Genomic DNA, 22239 nt, shown 5'->3' with positions numbered 1-22239 from the left:
TAAATGAGAAGTCACAGAACATCATATGCATAACTTTGACATAACCAATCTATCAGGCAATGCTAGAACTAACGGAGGAAGAAAAAAAATACAGCACCCACTGAAGCATAATTTAACATTAACGTTTCCAGTCTTATGCTACAGAAAACAATGAAGCCAAACATAACTTTTGTGCCAATTTATCTAAGCTCAATGATGAAAATACAGCTGAAGGAACACCAAAAAATATTTTCTAGACAACCTGCCAAACATTCCAATTTGAAGATATAACTTAGTATGACCATGAAAACACAGGCTAGCGAAACTTCGCATAGTATTGGTAGGACGAGATTCCTTCGTTCCCAACGGCCGGAAAGGCATTAATTCCTTTGGAACAGCTTTCCTTTGGTTTTCCTACAGTTTTTCCTCCGTCCGGAGCAGGGTAGGCTATTTACCCACAGCTCATAACTACCGAACTGAATTTAGCATGCCTGGAACTGGATCACACTGCAGGTAAGCAATTGTGAAAAGATGCACAGCATGGCAGATAAGCTTCAAACTGCTCCTCAACCGGTACAATATGATCCATTTTCTTAAGGAAAGCACGCAAATGAAAAACAGCTGTTAAATCTGTGTAATAGCAACCAATTAAGTATCAAATGCATAAGCTGATGAGACACCTATCACCAACAGAGCCAGTTGAAGTAGAGGCACTGATATACTGAAAGACGCGACAGAGCCTATCGGATTTTCAGGGAAAAAATTCCACTTGTCAGTAGAGACTTCAATACAAGTGGCACTGCAGAAAGTAAACTAACAAGGGGTATTGCATTATAACTCAACATCACATTTGCTGATAAAATAGACATAGTAGATTACTAGTACAGTAAGTTTGGCAACACAAGCTTTGTAACATTACCTCCGCTCCAAAATATAATTCTTTTTAGAAAGGCTAATATTTCAGAACGGAGGTAGTAATTGACATCCAACGTATGCATAACAAGATAAGAAGTTTGGCAACACAAGCTTCATAGATGATTGACATCCCACGTATGCATAACATGATAAGAAGTTGGCATTGCGGATTCTAATTTATCAATCAAAGATTAGAAAAGACCTACCATCATAATATCATATATGCATAATTTGGCATAACCAATCAGGCCACTGCTAGAACAGGCAAACAAAAAAACAGCACCCACTGAAGCATAATTTAAACAATACCCAAATATAAACTTTTGTTTGCCAATTTTATCTAAGTAGAATGACAATACAGCTGAAGGAACACCACAAAATCTTCTCTAGACAGCCTGCCAAACATTCCAATTTCAAGCTATAACTAAGTATGACAGTCATGACTGGGATACCTATTTCAAGTACCAACATCAACATATGCAGCCTTGCCAACATAAAGCAGATACAATTACTCCTCGGTCCTTATCACCTCCAATGAAGATCTCACTTATTGACATATCCCTCTTTGCGACCCTCGAAACCAGGGCACATAAGCTTCTTCTCACGCTTCTCTATTTTGCGCGCCTTCTTCTCCTGTGCCCGCTCCCGGATGTTCTCCGTCCGTGTATTCTGCTTCTCCTTCCTCTTGCTGTCCACTGTCTTCTTCCTATCCTTCCACTGCTCCGCGGCCTTCTGCTGCCTCTTCTTATCCTTCTTCATGCTCTGCTTAATCAACGTTGGGTTATCATGCACCTTCTCCCCAGCAGCACGTCTTGTTGCCAAATCCCAGGCCATCTTGGTAGCCTTCTTAGGATCTTCCTTTGCCCTCTGCATCCGCTTAGCCTGCTCCAGCTCCTTCTTCTTGTTCTTGATCTTCCTCTTCTTCCTCCGCCTCGCATCCTTTGGATCAACCAGCACGTTGCCATACACGATATCCGGAGCCTTCCCATCGGCCTCCTTCTTGTGCTTCTTCCCATCCTTACCCTCTGCGTCATCAGCGTCCTCACGCTTGCGCTTTGTACCCTCGTCCTTCCCATTCTTCACTTTAGAACCCTTTACCTTCTTGCTCTTCTCCTTCTGGGGCTTATTCAGGAACTCCGGCCTGGTGCACCGGTTCCCACGGAGCTCCGTGATGCGGCGATGAAGCCGCTCCCGAAGCTCCTCGTAAGTCACCGACCGGTCTTCGGAAACAACTGCTGCCGGGGCCATCAGCATCTCCTCCTTCTCGTCATCATCCTCCTCTTCCTCCTCATCATCGTCGTTGCCATCATCGTCAGCCTCTGTGGTTGCCTCGTCCTCGGTCTCCTGGATTTCGTCTTGAGACTTATCCTGCTCCTCCTCCTCTTGGTCCTCTGCCTCTTGGTCGGCGACGGACTTCTTGAGGAGGTCAAGGGTGGAGGAAGGCGGCCCCGCGGGGTCGAGGCGGGCTCGGCGGGCAGCCTTGATGTTGGCGCGGGACTGAGCCTTCATGGCCGCCTTGGCGGACTTGGAGAGCCCCTGGTAGTAGGGGCGATCCTCGTCGTCGACGGAGAGGTAGAAGCGCGGGGGGATAAGCTGGACGAGGGCGTCGAAGAATAGGCGTGCCCTTGGACACCGTCGCAGTTGGCCGCTGCCTCTAGAAGCTCGGCGGGCTTCGCGCTGGCGACGACGGAATCGTTGCCGGCCGCCTCAGCGGTAGCGGCGGCGGCGGAGCGCGAGGGTTTCCTGGCCATTGCGGCGAGGGTTTGGAGGGTTTCAGAGATGGAGGAGCTGCTATCCGTGGCCTCCAAGGGTCTATATTGTGGTTTTGGTTTGATGGGCCAGAATGGGCCTCCAAAAGGCTTTCCATTACTAATTCTTAAGCAGCCTTTCGTTATCTTTCTTATTTGGATTCTACTGCGAGAGGTTGCAAAATCTTTAAATTCATAAAAATCTAAGAATAAAAAATACTGTGAGAGGAACTCCGTCGTTGGATTAGCTATCTCAAAACTTTTTGGAAAAAATAATGGCTCGGCTAGGTTTTAATGAAGAGTTTGTTGATTTGCTTATGGCATGTGTGTGGCCGGTTAGATACAAAGTGAGGTTTAAGGATCAAGAGATACATGTCTTTGTTCCACAGAGGATTAAGGCAAGGTGATCCCCTTTGATCATATTTGTTTTTACTTTGTGCAAAGGGGCTGTCAATCCTAGTGACTCGTAGAGTGGAGGTTCGTGGTATGGAAGGTGTCAGGTTTTGCATAAATGCACTATCGGTCTCTCATTTGCTCTTTGGTAATGATTACCTAATCCTTATGAAAGCTTATTTGACTAATGCAACCTCAGCTACTTCACCAATACTGTGCAAGCTTAGGAAAGTTGGTGAGTGAAGCAAAGTGCAGCGTCTTTTTCAGTCCAAATGTGGATCCTGGTAAACGGGTACAAATTTGCACTGATTTGAACATCATGACTGCTGATAAATACCTGGGACTCCCGACACTTGTTTGGGATGATAGGCCACATAGCTTTTTATATCTTCTGGAAAGGGTTATTATAAGACTAGAAGGGTGGAAAGAGAGAAAAATCTATGGGGGAAGGAAATACTGCTTAAAGCTATTATTCAATCTATCCTGGTGACGAGGGATCACCTCGGCAATGCCTACGTATTGTAGACTTGGGTTTCGGGAGAGAGCGACGATGGAGATTCCGGGAGCGAGATTAGACACACGACGTACCCAGCTTCGGGTCCCCTCGGTGGAGGATCCCTACGTGCTGCTAGCAATCCAGTATATGATCATAGATATGTTTACAGGGTGCCACCGTAGGCGGAGCTATGTTGTCTATCTGCTATCTATCTGTTGATCTCCTCTATTTCGGGTGCCCTGGCTGGTTTTATATATGCAATCAGCCTAGGGTTTTACAAGAGTCCTAGTCGACTACTTCTTCGGGTTGCCTTGCTGGGCCTTCCCCATATTGGGTCTTCTCCATATTGGGCCGAGCTAGGTATACTAATAATGGGTACCCGAAGGGTATGCCCATGTCAGTAGCCCCCGAGTTTATAGGGAAGTCGAAGACTTGCGTAGAAACTCCAAGCATAACCATCTCCGGAGTCGAAGAAAATACAAGGGGAGGTCCGTGTCGTAGATCATGTGTAGCGTAGATGATGTCGACGATTCTTGAAATTATCGGGTGCGCAGCAGCGCTCCCGATGGGAGTAGCCCCCGAGTCTATGGGCAAGTGCTTGCACTTGGGCATAGACTCAAGTTGTACTACTCGATGAAGAACTTAACTATATTTATGTACTTGATGAAATCCATGGGCTCCCGATGGGAGTAGGCTCCACTCGAATCATAGAATCGAGTTGAGTCTACAAAGCTTGATTGTCGTAAATGCTATCGAAGTTATTTTTCTATCGGGTGCGCGACCAACGCTCCCGATGGGTGTAGCCCCCGAGGCTACAACCAAGTGTTTGCACTTGGGTGTAGGCTCAACTTGCTTGCAATTGACTCCACAATTTTTCCTCTTTCTTATCGGGAGGGTGAACAATACTCTCGATAAGAGTAGCCCCCGAGCCTACGAGCAGGTGCTTGCACCTAGGCATAGGCTCAAGTTGTACTACTCGATAAACAACTTGGCGCAGCCCCTCTTTTTATCGACTCCGGGCCGTTGCTATTTTTATTTGACATCCATATCTATATTGTACAGGGATAATGGTAATTGGGGCTAGTTCATCTGACGGATCAGGTACTAGTTAACTGCTCTAGTGGCAATCCGCAAAAACCTACTTCAAGATCACGTCCCTGGACATGATCTCGGGATACTGGTGTTAACTCGACAGGTGCCGCTTAAGGTTTTACCATTCTGTCGAGTCCCAGTCATATTTTATCGGGTACCTAACGCGTCCGTTAGGATTTTTCTTCGTATCTAATGATACGGATAAAAGTAGCAAACCGACGTCAGAGACGGCGCTACGCCACACAGAACGGATCTGGGGTCTTACCTTCGCAAAGTTTTGCGGCATTCAGAAATTGTTCGCAACTTTGGCGTTCTGAGAATATATTGTCGAGTGCCTTGTTCGGCTGATGCAATGACCCATTTTGCGGGTTCTTCTATATTTTTCTCGAGCGTGATGAGACAGCCGAATATATTGGGTTCTTCTATATTGTCGTCAGGCACATCGCCGATGCTCTTGCTCAGAACAAATGACAAGTCAATGGACCCGAAGATTTGTCCATCCTCTTTTTTTTTTCTCCTTTTTTCCCTTTCTTTTTTTGTTTCTCCTTGATGATAATTTCGTCAAGTTCCTCCCTCAGGAAAATTTCTTCGGGTCCTCTTTGAGGAAAATTCTTCGAGACCTCCTTGAGGATAATTTTTCGGGTCCTCCTTGAGGATAATTTTTCGGGACCTCCCTGAAGATAATTCTTTGGGACCTCCTTGAAGATAATTCTTCGGGACCTCCTTGACGATAATTCTTCGGGGCCTCCCTGAAGATAATTCTTCGGGTCCTGTTCTTTCTTGAAGACAATTTCGTCGAGTTCTCCCTGTAGACAATTTCGTTGGGTTCTCTCTTATATACTTTGAATTTTGCTTTCTCCTGCACAAATAAACAAACTTTTTTCTATTTTTTTTCTTGACTCTTTTTTTTTCGCATGCGGTGTCAGATTCTCGATGATATGTAAAGTGAATATATGCCACGCAGCCCCCGAGTGTCGGGTGCGGCGAAAGTAAATGATAATCAACTTTGCGTAAAAAAGAACACTTAGCTTATTGGATATGACGGAGTAGACGGAAGAAGGTCGTGCATCTGAGTTGATGAAGTCTTCGAGTGCAGCGAAAAAGTCGAGCCGAAGTAGAAACCACCGAATAGCGAAAGTGGATGCCACCAAATTGTTGATGAAGAGATAGCCGAGCTCCCAAGCACTGCTGGGGTGATGTCATAATTGTTGATTAGACGTTGTGTCACAGTTGTTACTCACGGCGAAGTCGTTGTCGAGCCTCGAGTGTTTAGCTGTTATGTCGGAAGAACTTTACGGAATTGCGGCGTCATATAAGGTGAAGCCATTGAGGATGAATCCATTGACAATAATATAATATGAATCAACCGAAAATTTACGCCATTGGAGATGAAGTCGTTTGAAGATTGAAGCATTGAAGATTATGCCATAAAAAATGAAGCACTAGAGATGAATCCAAGATGAAGTATTTGAGATGAATCCACGTTGAAGATTACGCCATTAACCATGAAGTATATATTGAAGATGAATCCGCCAATATCATAGATGATGAATCCATTGACCCGAATAAACATAAATCCAATAATAACCATAGGATATGAATCCATTGACCCAGAAACGCATCGGGTAGTATTGTATAAGAGTAAACCCAATCCACATAGATGAATCCGAATAAATTCACTGACCCGAAGAAATAAATCCAGTAATAACCATAGAAGATGAATCCATTGACCCAGAAACACATCGGGTAATATTGTATAAGTGAACCAATTATATCCATATAGATGAATCTTATAAGATGAATCCGATGAAGAAAAATCCAATAAGCCGAAGAAGATTAATTCACTGATCCGAAGAAAATATATCCACTGAGCCGAAGAATGATATATTTCACTGAGCTGAAGAATGATATATTTCGGAGAAGATAATTCCACTAAACCGAAGAAAAGAAATTCACCAAGTAACCGAATATATTTGCGGTAAAAAAGTAATGGTACAGCCCTCAGTGTTAGGTGATTTTTCTCTAATAATGTAATGATGTAGCCCCGAGTATTCGGGTGTGGCGAAAGTAAATAATAATTGAATCTTGAAAGAGGGACACTGTTGATCGCCAAAACCCACCGGCGGGCAGCGGCCTGTCAACACGGTAGAGCCGGGAAGAGCCTAGAGCTGCGGCTGGCTGAGACCCCTCCGAGCGACGGCCCGCAATGCTCTTCTGGTCACACGCGGCGATGCGAAGTGCAAGGGCGTGCCACCTGACCTATACCTGGTCAGGAAGGTGATAGGGATGCCTCGCTTATGTTCCTGCATGGCATACACGTAAACATTAAATACGAGCCTCGATCGGCTCTCAGGTTATCCTGTGAATCGGCTCAAAGAGCCGATCCACCCATGATCCGTACGGGGTGTACGAATACTTGGTGATCCTGCTTGATCAAGATGAAGCTAATGAGATCTACGACGATTTAGGGTTTTCACCGCATAATCGGATCATCCTACTCCAGGTTGGGCCTCGCGGCCACGCACGGTGCTCATAAGCCGATCCTAAACAGGGCCAAAGAACCAACAATGATGTTGATCCGCGGAACATCCTGTTTAGGACTTGCGAACGCCACCCTACGTGCCACTGGATCCTCCCCCCCTTTGTAAGGCCTAACTATTGCAGATATTAAACTAATCCTTGCATAACAAGGAGCAATCGTAACGGATCAGATCTACTAGATGATGAACAAGCAGGTGCCGCCCCACGCCCGAGATAGGCGTGAGGGCGGCTAGACATGCAAGGGTTGCACTACGTAAGCATGTTTATACGAAGAGCTATGCTAACCCTAACACATCTATGATAACTACGTTGCGCGCCATCAAAGACGCTTCAGTACGCGCAACGCATGAACAACGTGGGGCTTGTGCTGCCTAGATCGCAAGATGCAATCTAGGCAGCATGTCGCTTACCTGATTGAAACCCTCGAGACGAAGGAGTTGGCGGTGCGCCGAGATTGGTTTGTTTTGGGGTGAACGTTGTGTTGTTGTTTATTCCATAAACCCTAGATACATATTTATAGTCCAGCGGACTTTCTAACGTGGGAATATCCCACCGTGTGCGATACAAACTCTAAATCTTGATCTAAGATATAACCTACTATAATTAAAGATACACGGGCAAACTAGCCCAAATTCTCCGTGCAAGGCCGCTTCAGAGATCTTCCACGTGTAGTCTTCTAAGCCCATCTCTCTTACGGCCCACCTCTGGATTTGTCCAAAATCTGGTGATAACACATGCCCCCCTGGTTTTGGAAATAATTTTTCCAAAATCATTAAGCGTTCCTCCGTCGGGTCATGTCGTGGCAGAGCAGAGCTGTTGCAGTATCCGTTATCATTATGCCACTGTCTTCTCAGCTTCTCCGCAAAATTCGATAGCTCTGGCGTCATCTCCTTGGAAACTGTAATGACAGTAAATTTCCACCAGGCTCCTCATTATTTAACTGTGCCGATCGAATAGCTTTCTTCATCCCCTTCCTCTATTCCAGCCATCGGCACCCAAAAAACCCTCTTCTCCCTCAGCAATGTCTTCCTCTTCCTCCTCCTTCTCAAACCTCTTCCCCCCATTCTCGCCGAAGAAGAACGAGGACAAACCTTCTTCCGAAGTGGACCCCCTCCCCTCCGATGATGAGAAGAAAGAAGGAGAAGTAGCGAAGGCCAAGACCTTCCCCTCCGCCAAGCTCCCGCTGAAGAAGCGCTCCCGTATGTGGGCGGACAGCGAGGATGAAGATGACGACGAAGAAGAAGAAGAGGAGGAGGAAGATGAATCTTCCTCTTCCGCCGGGTACCCGCCAACCAAGCGCTTCCGCTCCTGGGCGGACAGCGAGGACGATGATGATGACGAGGAGGAAGAGGCTCCGGCCATGGGCTGGGGTAGCAGCGACGAGGAGCTCCCCGGGAGCAGCGCCGACGACATCGACGGCGGTGACGACGAGGACAGCGACTAGTAGAATAGGACTAGTAGTAGCAGTGCGCTAGGCACTAGATCCCTCTTTTGAGAGCCATCGGCTCTTTCTTGTAAAGCCGCTCCTCTGAATTAATGAAATTGTTCTTTTGATTCATCCTTCAATTGCCCCAATTTCATTCCTTCCGCCTGTCATATCAAGACCGATAGCAATGTATCGATTTTTTCTTCTTTTGGACGCCCATGAAGCTGGATTCTTATGTCGATTAGCTCGTAGGCCGAGAACTTCTCAATTCCAGGCTGCGATTTGGTATCTGACCATATTTTCTTCGCAATCCCTTAGCCGATGACCACTCATCGGCTATTTTGAGAATCCAATCCCTTTGCAGCGACAGGACAATCCAAAATCTGTAAAAGCCGACGGCCTCCCTTCCTGATTCCTCTCCATAGCTTCAGCAATCTTCCTTCGCGACCGTAATCGCTTCCAGAGAGGATCACGACGCAGATCAACCGATGCAACTCCAATTGGTTTCTAAAGAACCAAATCTTCATGTAGTCCGTTGCCCCCGAGTCTTCATCAAGGCGAGGACAATCGTGAGCCAACCACATGTGTCACCATCAGCCTCCGAATCGTAACGCGTAAAATGCCGATTCCATCAAAATCGGCTCTCTGAAGAACTTCCAGGGCGAGCTGCCCCCCGAGCTTTCATCAAGGCAAGAATACCGGCGAGGATGCATAAGTCGTTGATCAGCTTTCTTTCTACTGATCATCGACGTTGATGTAAACCCTTGAGCACATAGCCAGTAGGTCTTGGTCCTGTGCAACTGTACTAAAGTCGATGGCTGCGCATCGGCTTTGCTTCTGAAATTTTTTTTTTATTTGGCCGATTTTTCCTTAACCAGCCCCCAATGTTCCACTGCACGCATGTCTGCACATGTTTATCTGCATATGTTTATCTGACTATATGCCCCCCGAGCCGAATCTGCTGAATGACTGCAGATATCGGCTTTCTTGGTTAGTCAGGGCACTGTACTTGCACGTCGGCTTCGCAAAGACTTATGCTGACTTTCATTTGCCGACGTGGCCACTGCCCAGTAGATCGTTGTTGACCACAAACAGAATATGTGCAGAAGATAATTTTGGCCGATTGCTGGAATCGGCCTCCACCTTGCTCGTTCGATGAAGGTTTTGTAATGTCCCTCCATAAACTTTTGGGGCCGATCACAAGGATCAGCCTCGCACGGTTTGCTCATTGGTTTAATCTTGCTACTCGGTTAGGCTGGATAAAACCAACCCAACCTCTGACTTGACGCGCCTGCTGTCGTCCACCTTAAGTGTATCGTATAATCGTGGAACACTAAGCTCCGTCGGCAAGACAAGCACCATGTTTGTGCCAGCCGATGTTTCATCATCGGCTTTCTTTTGCTTGGGACGCCACTCCATTCTTCGTGGACGACCCTCTTCATCCAGGGCTCGCTGAACCTTTGCGGCCAGATCAGGCCGTGCCTTCCTTAGCGTATGCAGGTATAACCTTTCGGCTTCCTCCAGGCCGCGCAAACGTTGAACCCTGCGCTTTTGTGAACGGCTGAGTCCGTCAGGGCACCACCTCGGACGGTGGCACCTGTCTTCTTCTTCTTCTAGTCCTTCGTCTTCGGAATCCTCAAGATCTGCCCAACGAAGTGACTCAGCACGTTTGCTTGGTGGTGGGAGAGGCCCTAAGCGCTCAAACACAGACACGTTGGCTGCCTCCTTCTTCTTCTTGTTGCATTCTGGGCAATTGCCGATTGTGGGCAATCGGCTCATTCCTGAATCCCAGCAGTTGTCCGAAGAAAGGGCAGTCCGGTGTCCGGCGTTGTCATCTTGCTCCCTTGATGTGTCCGTGGCACGGCGCTCGTGCTCCTCCTCATAGCGATCCTCGCCGACGATGTCTTCCGGCTTCTCTAGCCGACGATCTCCTTCATCATCATAGTTGGACCGTCGGCGTTGGTCATACTTGTCTCACATATTTGTTGAGGAGGTGATCAGAGAGAGGTCGTTGATATCTTATGTTCTTCACTTCTCCTCTCGTAACGTAGCGCTTGCCATCATGATGGAGCCGATCGCGTGGAGCGGCCTCCTCTCGTATCCTTGCTATGAGAGCAGCTGCCCTCATCTCCATCTTTGCCCCAGTGGTTCCCAGGTCCTACCATGTTGATGCTGAACGTGGGACCTGGCTGGCAGCCCTCGGGGTAGATGACTTCTACCATGTTAACGGCGGGGAAGGGCTGGGTGTCTACCTTCATGGCGTACTGGTTGAAAATTAAACGCCCCTTCTCTATCGCCGCTTGGATGTGCCGACGCCACACCCCGGCAGTCGTTGGTGGCATGTGAAAGCGAGTTGTGGAATTTGCAAGACGGCTTTCCGTTTAGCTCTTGCGCCGTGGGGAACTTGAGACCTTCAGGAATCGTCAACTGTTTCTCCTTGAGCAGAGGTCGAAGATTTGTTCAGTCTTGGTCACGTCAAAATCAAATCCTGGGCGGCCCTGGTGGCTTTACCCATTTGCAGGACACGGGGTTCCTCCCCGAGTCCATTCAGCCATCGCTACTTCTTGGTCTCCCGCAGCACTTCACCTTCCTCCGTATCGACCATGACTATCGCACGCTTGAACTTGTCTTGGTACAGTCTGGGTGGCGCTGTTCATATGCCGATAGTTTCTGAACCATGTGCGCCATGAGGGATAATCTGCTTGGGAGGCCATGTCCTTGAGCTGTGTTGCAAGGCCAGCCATCGCCAACTCGATGCTTCCTTTTCAGCTTATACGAACCGAATAACATCGGTTCCTAAGATTCCTGAAGCGCCGGATGTACTCTGTCACCGTTTCTCGCGCTTCGACGTAATTGTGCTAGATCGGCAATGCTAGACTCGGAAGCTTACGAATGATATTGCATATGGAACTGTTCTTCCAATTGCTTCCAAGACTGGATGGAGTTTTCGGCAAAGAGGTATACCATCCAAAAGCCGATCCCGTGAGGGACTGAGAAAAGAGCCTCACACGTAGCTGGTCCGACACCGGCCGGTCCTAGTTGCGCCAAATATCGGCCGATGTGCTCGATGGAGCTGGAGCCATCTGATCCACCGAATTTGGAGAAGTCGGGAGCCGATATTTAGGTGGCAGCGGGATCATCTCGTACTCGTCGGTACGGCTTAGAATAGCCGATTGCCCTCCTTTTCGGCATAATGCCGAACTGGTCTCTCGCATGGTACTGATCTGATCCGCCGTGGCCGGGCTGCAGGAGATGCACTCGAAGATTCGCCGGGGTGGCGTACTTAGCCAGCCATGTTTGCTTTTCCAGCTCCGAGCCAACCGCAGGAGCTGGGCTCGGAGTTTCGTCGGGGTGGCGTACTTAGTTAGCCACGTCTCGCTTCTCAAGCTCGTCGTTGACGTCCCTCCCGTCTCGCGCCGGAGTCCCCGACGTTGTGGCCTGGTTTGAGAGTGCCCGGTTGCCACAATCTGGCACATACGTGCACGCATATCCTTGAGGGATCTCCTTAGGGCGCCTCGCCAAGAACCGGTAGTCACTAGGGTCACCACCGATCTTGTAGATTTACGAATGCCGGTGTAGCCGGCACTTTCAGTGGTGCTGCCAACGCATATGGCAGCGGTGGACGGATCGGAGTGGCAACTCTCCTTGATGTGTCCCGAGAGCTGGTCCCGACGGCGAGTACCGGTGGCTCATGATCTCCTCGGATCACGCGCAGAGCGAGACGCTCCAACACGTTGACCAAGTTTTCAGAGTGGCGGTGTAGCGAGTGAGCCACCAAGTAGTTGATCTCCCGCCGCAGGCCCCGGTGCGTTCCTCCGACGGGGCAGAGAGATCTATCCCATCGAGTGCACCTTGTGGTGAGAACCCCTTCCATCTGATGCCATGGGTACGGGTTCTCTGGAAAGAGCCGATGAGGTCGGCTTCGAGGGTGGCCTTGATCTCGTCGTGTTTCTTCTTGAGCTCAGCAGGCAGCTCCTCGTAGGTGACTGGCGTGCCGTCCGTCGCCATCTCAGATGTAGATGGCGATGTGGTTGATGTAGACGATTGTCCCACCGGGCGTGCTGAATGTGTTGATCGCCAAAACCCACCGGCGGGCAGCGGCCTGTCAACACGGTAGAGCCGGGACGCGCCGCGAGCTGCGGGTGGCGGCGACCCGTCCGGGCGACGGCCCGCAATGCTCTTCTGGTCACACGCGGCGATGCGAAGTGCAAGGGCGTGCCACCTGACCTATACCTGGTCAGGAAGGTGATAGGGATGCCTCGCTTATGTTCCTGCATGGCATACACGTAAACATTAAATACGAGCCTCGATCGGCTCTCAGGTTATCCTGTGAATCGGCTCAAAGAGCCGATCCACCCATGATCCGTACGGGGTGTACGAATACTTGGTGATCCTGCTTGATCAAGATGAAGCTAATGAGATCTACGACGATTTAGGGTTTTCACCGCATAATCGGATCATCCTACTCCAGGTTGGGCCTCGCGGCCACGCACGGTGCTCATAAGCCGATCCTAAACAGGGCCAAAGAACCAACAATGATGTTGATCCGCGGAACATCCTGTTTAGGACTTGCGAACGCCACCCTACGTGCCACTGGATCCTCCCCCCCTTTGTAAGGCCTAACTATTGCAGATATTAAACTAATCCTTGCATAACAAGGAGCAATCGTAACGGATCAGATCTACTAGATGATGAACAAGCAGGGTGCCGCCCCCACGCCTGAGATAGGCGTGAGGGCGGCTAGACATGCAAGGGTTGCACTACGTAAGCATGTTTATACGAAGAGCTATGCTAACCCTAACACATCTATGATAACTACGTTGCGCGCCATCAAAGACGCTTCAGTACGCGCAACGCATGAACAACGTGGGGCTTGTGCTGCCTAGATCGCAAGATGCGATCTAGGCAGCATGTCGCTTACCTGATTGAAACCCTCGAGACGAAGGAGTTGGCGGTGCGCCGAGATTGGTTTGTTTTGGGGTGAACGTTGTGTTGTTGTTTATTCCATAAACCCTAGATACATATTTATAGTCCAGCGGACTTTCTAACGTGGGAATATCCCACCGTGTGCGATACAAACTCTAAATCTTGATCTAAGATATAACCTACTATAATTAAAGATACACGGGCAAACTAGCCCAAATTCTCCGTGCAAGGCCGCTTCAGAGATCTTCCACGTGTAGTCTTCTAAGCCCATCTCTCTTACGGCCCACCTCTGGATTTGTCCAAAATCTGGTGATAACAGACACTTAGCTTTTTTATCGGCTGTGGCGGAGCCGACGTGAAAGGAGGTCGTGCGGCGGACACAGTTGATGTATTCGCGCGACGCCTGGCCGGAAGTAGTCGATGTGGCAGATCCGCGATGGGTGAGCCCCCGAGCGTGATAAGTGCGGGGTGACGGGCGCGGTCGTCCGAGCAGAGTAGTCGAAGGTTTGTTTCCATCTGATATTTTTCTGTCGGATGTTCGTCGCTGACGAACTTGGTTGGCTTGATCCATGTAAGGGACCAGCAGTCGATGAGGTGTACGTAGTCGACAACGATGTTCGCTCCTCCGAAATTGATGGCGATATAAGTTCCTTTGGACTCAACAGCGAAAAAGTTGCCCGAACTGATCTGAACCGATTTGCTTCTCCACTCGATGATTTTCTTGAAGCTTGATTTCCCCGATGGCTTCATGTTGAGGTCCGTACAAAAAACCTTGATCCGGTTGGCTGCGTACAGTTGGTTAATCGCTGCCTTGAGGTGTTATATTCTTTTTCCTTGGACCCGTCGGTGCATCCACGGTAGTACCTGCCTCTTTTACCGGTCTGATTTTGTTTATTGAAAAGTCCAGATCCCACACGGAACAAACTCTGAATCTTGAAACTTGTGTAAGGTGCACTTTTGCTTCTCTGGAGCTTTGTTGCAAACGCACGCACGCCGGCAGACGAAGCGAACAGGCGTACGTGGCGACTTGATCTGCTGTACTCTCGGCACTGTACGCTCGAATAGTTTACCGTTTGTTTGTGAAGATGACGACGAAGTCGCTGCTTGGTGATGAACTCGAAATTTTCCGATCTTCCGATATTTTTGATGATGGTCTCGACGGATCTCGCCCGGATCACAAAATCCAATCGACGCAGTCCCCACAGACGGCGCCAATTGACGAGGGATCACCTCGGCAATGCCTACGTATTGTAGACTTGGGTTTCGGGAGAGAGCGACGATGGAGATTCCGGGAGCGAGATTAGACACACGACGTACCCAGCTTCGGGTCCCCTCGGTGGAGGATCCCTACGTGCTGCTAGCAATCCAGTATATGATCATAGATATGTTTACAGGGTGCCACCGTAGGCGGAGCTATGTTGTCTATCTGCTATCTATCTGTTGATCTCCTCTATTTCGGGTGCCCGGGCTGGTTTTATATATGCAATCAGCCTAGGGTTTTACAAGAGTCCTAGTCGACTACTTCTTCGGGTTGCCTTGCTGGGCCTTCTCCATATTGGGTCTTCTCCATATTGGGCCGAGCTAGGTATACTAATAATGGGTACCCGAAGGGTATGCCCATGTCACCTGGTCTATGAGCTGTCAGATGTCAATGTTTAACATCCCTAAGAAGCTTTGCAAAGCAATGACAGGTTATGTGGAAGCTTTTTGGTGGGGAGATAATGAAGAGGGGAAAAGGATGCATTAGATGACTTGGTGGAAGATGGGTGTCCTAAAGAAGATGGGAGGGATGGGATTTCATGATCTCCACACTCCTTAAATTAGCAATGTTGGCAAAACAAAGTTGGAGATTTATCACAAGACTAGATTCACTTTGTGCCCAACTTTTGAGAGCTAAATACGTTCCTAATGGTGATCTTTTAAAGGCGGGCCCAAAAAAGGTGCATTATATACCTCGCAAAGTATCATCGCTGGTTTAATATACTTTCAAGAGACGTTTTATATAGAGAGTTGGTTCGGGTCAGATGATAAATATTTGGCTGGATCCCTAGGTACCATCTAGTCCAGACCACATGATTGGGACACCAATAGGTCAAAGCCTTCTGAGAACAGTTGATGAGCTCATTAGTCATGTTACTATGGAATCGGATGAGGTTTTACTGAACGATATCTTGCATTATCTTGATGTTGCTAGGATTCTGCGGATACCTCTGAGTATGAATATGGATGAAGATTTTGTTGCATGGCACTTCACTAAATCACATACTTTTCCGTCAAATCATCCTATTACGAGGACGTGGGCATAGCCCAGTGGTTGGGGTCGCAGTGGCGCACCCCAACGACCAGAGTTTGAATCCTGTCATGAACGAATTTCTGGAATTCTCACGCCGAGGTCCCGCTTCTACTATATCATTTAGTGTCTACTTTCTCCTAGCACTAATTCATTTTTTTAATCATTCTATTACAGTGAATGGAATCATAGCAATGGGAGACATTTAACTAGAGCAAATAACGATGGACCATCTTTCGAAAAATCCAGTATGGGATATACTATGGAAAATGAAAACTTCAAGCAATATAAAGATATTTGCATGGAAAGCTTTACACGGCACCTCCCAGTGCTAGCTGCTTTAGCTGGCAGACACATTCTGATTTCTTCTCAATGCCCGATGTGCAACATTTGTCCTGAAGATATTCATCACATGACATTTAAGTGTCAAAGAGCAAAACTACTTTGGCAATTGTTGGGGCTCCTTTCTATAATTAATCAACTCAGTCGTTTTAGTTGATCGATCGGGTTCGGTGGTCATTGAAGAAGTGCTCAGGAACCTAAAATAAAGTACTACAATGGAGATACATGACTTGAAGGAGTTGATTTTGATTGGAGCTTGGTATATGTGGTGGCAACGGAGGGAATTTGTGGAAGGAGAATTTGTGGCTGCTCCAACGGAAATAACTTTCTCAATCTTGTAGCGCCACTTTCTTCTCTCTTCTCTTTTCTCTTTCCTCCACATAGAATAAAACCTACGAATGAGGGAACGCGCAAAGCTGGAACGAAACTAAGGGCATCTTCAACGCTACGACCCAAATAAACGTGTTGGGCCATCCGTTTTGATTTGTTTGGGTAGCCACGGACACTTGAACAGAGCTTTGCGTCCGCGTGTCCGTTTGACTCGCGCGCTGCGCCCACCGCGGTCAGATTTGAGTCGTGGCCATAGAAGTTGGTATTTGTCTTTAAATTCACTATAAAATATAAAAAATCATTAAAATATATAAATAAGTTTAAATGCTCAAGATTTATTACATAAGATTATTGTCGATGTATTCAATGAAAAAGTATTATTCAAATAAAAATGTAAAATGATACAAATGTCCTAGGCATTGTTTTCTTCGGGATTTTGTTTATTGTTGTTTTTTGCAGTATTGTTGCCAACATGCGCCCACATGTGCTCAACCAAATCAGCCTCGAGCTGGTTGTGTACCCGAATTTTGTGTTGCACATGGAGGATATCCTGGAATGATGCCGGACCACCTTGAGGAGTAACCAACTCTCCCTAGCTATCCCACTCATTATCAAACAATGAATCATCCTGCTCTAACTCAACAATCATGTAATGCATGATTACACAAACGGTCATCACCTCCCACGGAGTTTGCACACTCCAGGCTCTAGCAGGGTGTGACGATAGCCCAACGAGCTTGGAGGATGCCAAACGTCCGCTCGACATCTTTCTGGACTGTCTCTTGCTCTTTTGCAAACCTTGCCTCCTACTCTGAGTTGGGACGTCGGATTGTCTTCACGAGTGTAGCCCAAGGTGGATACATACCATCAGCAAGGTAGTACCCCTTGTTGTAGTGATGGTCATTGATCTCAAAATCTACATCAGGGGACTAACCGTGCGCCAGCCTATCAAACACCGGAGAGCGCTGCAGCACATTAATGTCATTGTGTGAGTCAGCCATGCCAAAGAATGAGTGCCAAATCCATGTGTCATGTGAAGCAACAACTTCAAGAATCACTGTGCACCCCTCAGAATGGTCGGTGTACGTCCCCTGCCAACCAAAAGGGCAGTTTTTCCACTCCCAGTGCATGCAGTCTATGCTGCCAAGCATCCCAGAAAACCCTCTAGAAGTGTTGATTGAAAACAGACGGGTTGTATCGTCTGCATTAGGTTGGCGCAGATATTGTTCTCCGAACACACCGATCACTACTCTGCAGAACCTGTACATCGCTTTCAAGCAGCTCAACTTGCTCATGCGTATGTACTCATCTACGAAATCATCGGCAACACCATATGCGAGCATCCTAATCGTTGATGTGCATTTCTGATAAGAAGAGAGGCCTACCTTACCAATTGCATCCACTTTGACGCAGAAGTAGCTGCCGTAGACCTTGACACCATCCATTATCCGGGTGAACAACGGTCTGGACATCCAAAAACAACGGCGAAACATGGCCGGCGTGAACAATGCCTTGCGGTAGAAGTAGTCGTTGAAGAGCATGTCGTGGCCGCGTTCTCTTTTGCGGTCCAAGGCTGCCGCTCGCCCCGGCATGGGCCCTCGGTACACGGCGATCTACGCGACATTGTGCCCGTGGATGGTCAACACAGCCTTCGTGAGAAAGTCGTCATCAGACTCCTCGTCTGACGACGTGTCGATGAAGTTCTTGAAGAAGAACCCGTCTTCGCTGTCCACCATGATCTTGAAATGGGACAAATTTTAGTTCGCTCATTTCATCGAACACCTCGCAGGCGGAGGCAATCCAATGCGTCCGTAGGGACCTGCATGCAATGCCCGTCCTGACCGACTTGCGGCCTGGAAGCACGGTGCACGAGAGCTCACCTCTGGCGGCAACGGCGAAGCTGCTGACGGCGAAAGGTCTCGCGACGGCGAGAGGACAACAGTGTCGGCAACAGTGTCGGTGATACGTCTCCGTCGTATCGATAATTTCTTATGTTCCATGCCACATTATTGATGATATCTACATGTTTTATGCACACTTTATGTCATATTCGTACATTTTCTGGAACTAACCTATTAACAAGATGCCGAAGTGCCAGTTGCTGTTTTCTGCTGTTTTTGGTTTCAGAAATCCTAGTAAGGAAATATTCTCGGAATTGGACGAAATCAACGCCCAGGGTTCTATTTTTCCACGAAGCTTCCAGAAGACCGAAGAGGAGACGAAGTGGGGCCACGAGGTGGCCAGACTACAGGGCGGTGATACGTCTCCGACGTATCGATAATTTCTTATGTTCCATGCCACATTATTGATATTATCTACATGTTTTATGCACACTTTATGTCATATTCGTGCATTTTCTGGAACTAACCTATTAACAAGATGCCGAAGTGCCAGTTGCTGTTTTCTGCTGTTTTTGGTTTCAGAAATCCTAGTAAGGAAATATTCTCGGAATTGGACGAAATCAAAGCCCAGGGGCCTATTTTTCCACGAAGCTTCCAGAAGTCCGAAGGAGAGACGAAGAGGGGCCACAGAGGGGCCACACCATAGGGCGGCGCGGCCCCCCCTTGGCTGCGCCGGCCTGTGGTGTGGGACCCCTGTGCCGCCTCTTGACCTGCCCTTCCGCCTATAAAAAGTCTCCGTGATGAAACCCCCAGTACCGAGAGCCACGATACGGAAAACCTTCCAGAGACGCCGCCGTCGCCGATCCCATCTCGGGGGATCCAGGAGATCGCCTCCGGCACCCTGCCGGAGAGGGGAATCATCTCCCGGAGGACTCTACGCCGCCATGGTCGCCTCCGTTGTGATGTTTGAGTATTCTACCCCTGGACTATGGGTCCATAGCAGTAGCTAGATGGTTGTCTTCTCCCCATTGTGCTTCATTGTCGGATCTTGTGAGCTGCCTAACATGATCAAGATCATCTATCTGTAATTCTATATGTTGCGTTTGTTGGGATCCGATGAATAGAGAATACTTGTTATGTTGATTATCAAAGCTATGTCTATGTGTTGTTTATGATCTTGCATGCTCTCCGTTATTAGTAGATGCTCTGGCCAAGTTGATGCTAGTAACTCCAAGAGGGAGTATTTATGCTCGATAGTGGGTTCATGCCTCTGTGAATCTGGAGGAGTGACAAGAACCACTAAGGTTATGGATGTGCTGTTGCCACTAGGGATAAAACATTAGTGCTATGTTCAAGGATGTAGTCACTAGTTACATTACGCGCAATACTTAATGCAATTGTCTGTTGTTAGCAACTTAATACCGGAGGGGTTCGGATGATAACCCGAAGGTGGACTTTTTAGGCATAGATGCGCTTGGATGACGGTCTATGTACTTTGTCGTAATGCCCAATTAAATCTCACGATACTCATCATGATATGTATGTGCATGGTCATGCTCTCTTTATTTGTCAATTGCCCAACTGTAATTTGTTCACCCAACATGCTGTTCGTCTTATGGGAGAGACACCTCTAGTGAACTGTGGACCCCGGTCCAATTCTCTTTACCGAAATACAATCTACCGCAACATCGTTTCTACCGTTTTCTGCAAACAATCATCTTCCACACAATACGGTTAACTCTTTGTTACAGCAAGCCGGTGAGATTGACAACCTCACTGCTTTCGTTGGGGCAAAGTATTTTGGTTGTGTTGTGCAGGTTCCACGTTGGCGCCGGAATCACTGGTGTTGCGCCGCACTACATCTCGCCGCCATCAACCTTCAACGTGCTTCTTGACTCCTACTGGTCCGATTAAACCTTGGTTTCTTACTGAGGGAAACTTGCCGCTGTGCGCATCACACCTTCCTCTTGGGGTTCCCAACGGACGTGCCAACCACACGCATCAAGCAAATTTCTCGGCGCCGCTGTCGGGAGATCAAGACGCGCTGCAAGGGGAGTCTCCACTTCTCAATCTCTTTACTTTGTTTTTGTCTTGCTTAGTTTTATTTACTACTTTGTTTGCTGCACTAAATCAAAATACAAAAAAATTAGTTGCTAGTTTTACTTTACTTGCTATCTTGTTTGCTATATCAAAAACACAAAAAAATTAGTTTACTTGCATTTACTTTATCTAGTTTGCTTTATTTACTGTTGCTAAAATGGCCAACGCTGAAAATACTAAGTTGTGTGACTTCACAACCACAAATAATAATGATTTCTTATGCACACCTATTGCTCCACCTGCTACTACAGCAGAATTCTTTGAAATTAAACCCGCTTTATCGAATCTTGTTATGCGAGAGCAATTTTCTCGGTGTTAGTTCTGATGATGCTGCTGCCCATCTTAATAATTTTGTTGAATTATGTGAAATGCAAAAGTATAAGGATGTAGATGGTGACATTATAAAATTAAAATTGTTCCCTTTCTCATTAAGAGGAAGAGCTAAAGATTGGTTGCTATCTCTGCCTAAGAATAGTATTGATTCATGGACTAAATGCAAGGATGCTTTTATTGGTAGATATTACCCCCCGCTAAAATTATATCTTTGAGGAGTAGCATAATGAATTTTAAACAATTAGATACTGAACATGTTGCTCAAGCTTGGGAAAGAATGAAATCCTTGGTTAAAAATTGCCCAACCCATGGACTGACTACTTGGATGATCATCCAAACCTTCTATGCAGGACTAAATTTTTCTTCACGGAATTTATTGGATTCAGCTGCTGGAGGTACCTTTATGTCCATCACTCTCGGTGAAGCAACAAAGCTTCTTGATAATATGATGATCAACTACTCTGAATGGCACACGGAAAGAGCTCCACAAGGTAAGAAGGTAAATTCTGTCGAAGAAACCTCTTCCTTGAGTGATAAGATTGATGCTATTATGTCTATGCTTGTGAATGATAGGACTAATATTGATCCTAATAATGTTCCGTTAGCTTCATTGGTTGCACAAGAAGAACATGTTGATGTAAACTTCATTAAAAATAATAATTTCAACAACAATGCTTACCGGAACAATTCTAGTAACAACTATAGGCCATATCCTTATAATAATGGCAACGGCTATGGTAATTCTTATGGGAATTCTTACAACAATAGTAGGAGTTCACCCCCTGGACTTGAAGCCATGCTTAAAGAATTTATTAGTACACAAACTGCTTTTAACAAATCTGTTGAAGAAAAGCTTGGGAAAATTGATATACTTGCTTCTAAAGTCGATAGTCTTGTCACGATGTTGATCTTTTGAAATCAAAAGTTTTGCCTAATGAGAATCATCATAATAAAATTACTACTACAGCAAATGCCATTCAAGTTAGAATTAATGAGAATATAAGATTAATGGCTGAACTGCGTGCTAGGTGGGATAAAGAAGAAAATGAAAAACTAGCTAAAGAGAAGAATATAGCTAAAGTTTGGACTATTACCACCACTAGTAATGCTAATGCTACACATGTTGCTGCACCCCCTACTCATACTAATAAAAGAATTGGTGTTAGCAATGTTTCCACTTCGAATGCAAAGCGCGAAAAACTGCCTAAAACTGCTAAAACTGCTGAAACTGCCTGTGATAAAGCTGCTGAAATTTTTTCCAACATTGGGGATGATGATCCCATTGCTTTAGATTATAATGGTTTGAATTTTGATGATTGCCACATCTCTGAAGTTATAAAGTTCTTGCAAAAACTTGCTAAAAGTCCTAATGCTAGTGCTATAAATTTGGCTTTCACGCATCATATTACAAATGCTCTCATAAAAGCTAGAGAAGAGAAACTAGAGCGTGAAGCCTCTATTCCTAAAAAGCTAGAGGATGGTTGGGA

At 47.0% G+C, this 22239-nt stretch overlaps 1 protein-coding gene and 1 pseudogene across 1 annotated transcript; both read right to left on the bottom strand.

Moving 5' to 3' along the window:
- Positions 1-1208: 1208 nt before the first annotated feature.
- LOC127318301 (uncharacterized) lies at positions 1209-2645 on the bottom strand (annotated as a pseudogene).
- A 14762-nt stretch (positions 2646-17407) lies between these two features.
- Positions 17408-18070, bottom strand: LOC139832350 (uncharacterized). The gene has a single exon (XM_071822082.1). It carries the CDS (start codon positions 18068-18070, stop codon positions 17408-17410), a length of 663 nt encoding a protein of 220 aa, XP_071678183.1.
- Between the last annotated feature and the right edge of the window lie 4169 nt (positions 18071-22239).

This window comes from Lolium perenne, chromosome 6 (genome assembly GCF_019359855.2).
Source record: "Lolium perenne isolate Kyuss_39 chromosome 6, Kyuss_2.0, whole genome shotgun sequence".
Classification (NCBI taxonomy): Eukaryota; Viridiplantae; Streptophyta; class Magnoliopsida; order Poales; family Poaceae; genus Lolium; species Lolium perenne.
Note: the sequence above shows the minus strand (reverse complement) of the source record. Positions and strands in the feature narration are given on the sequence as shown.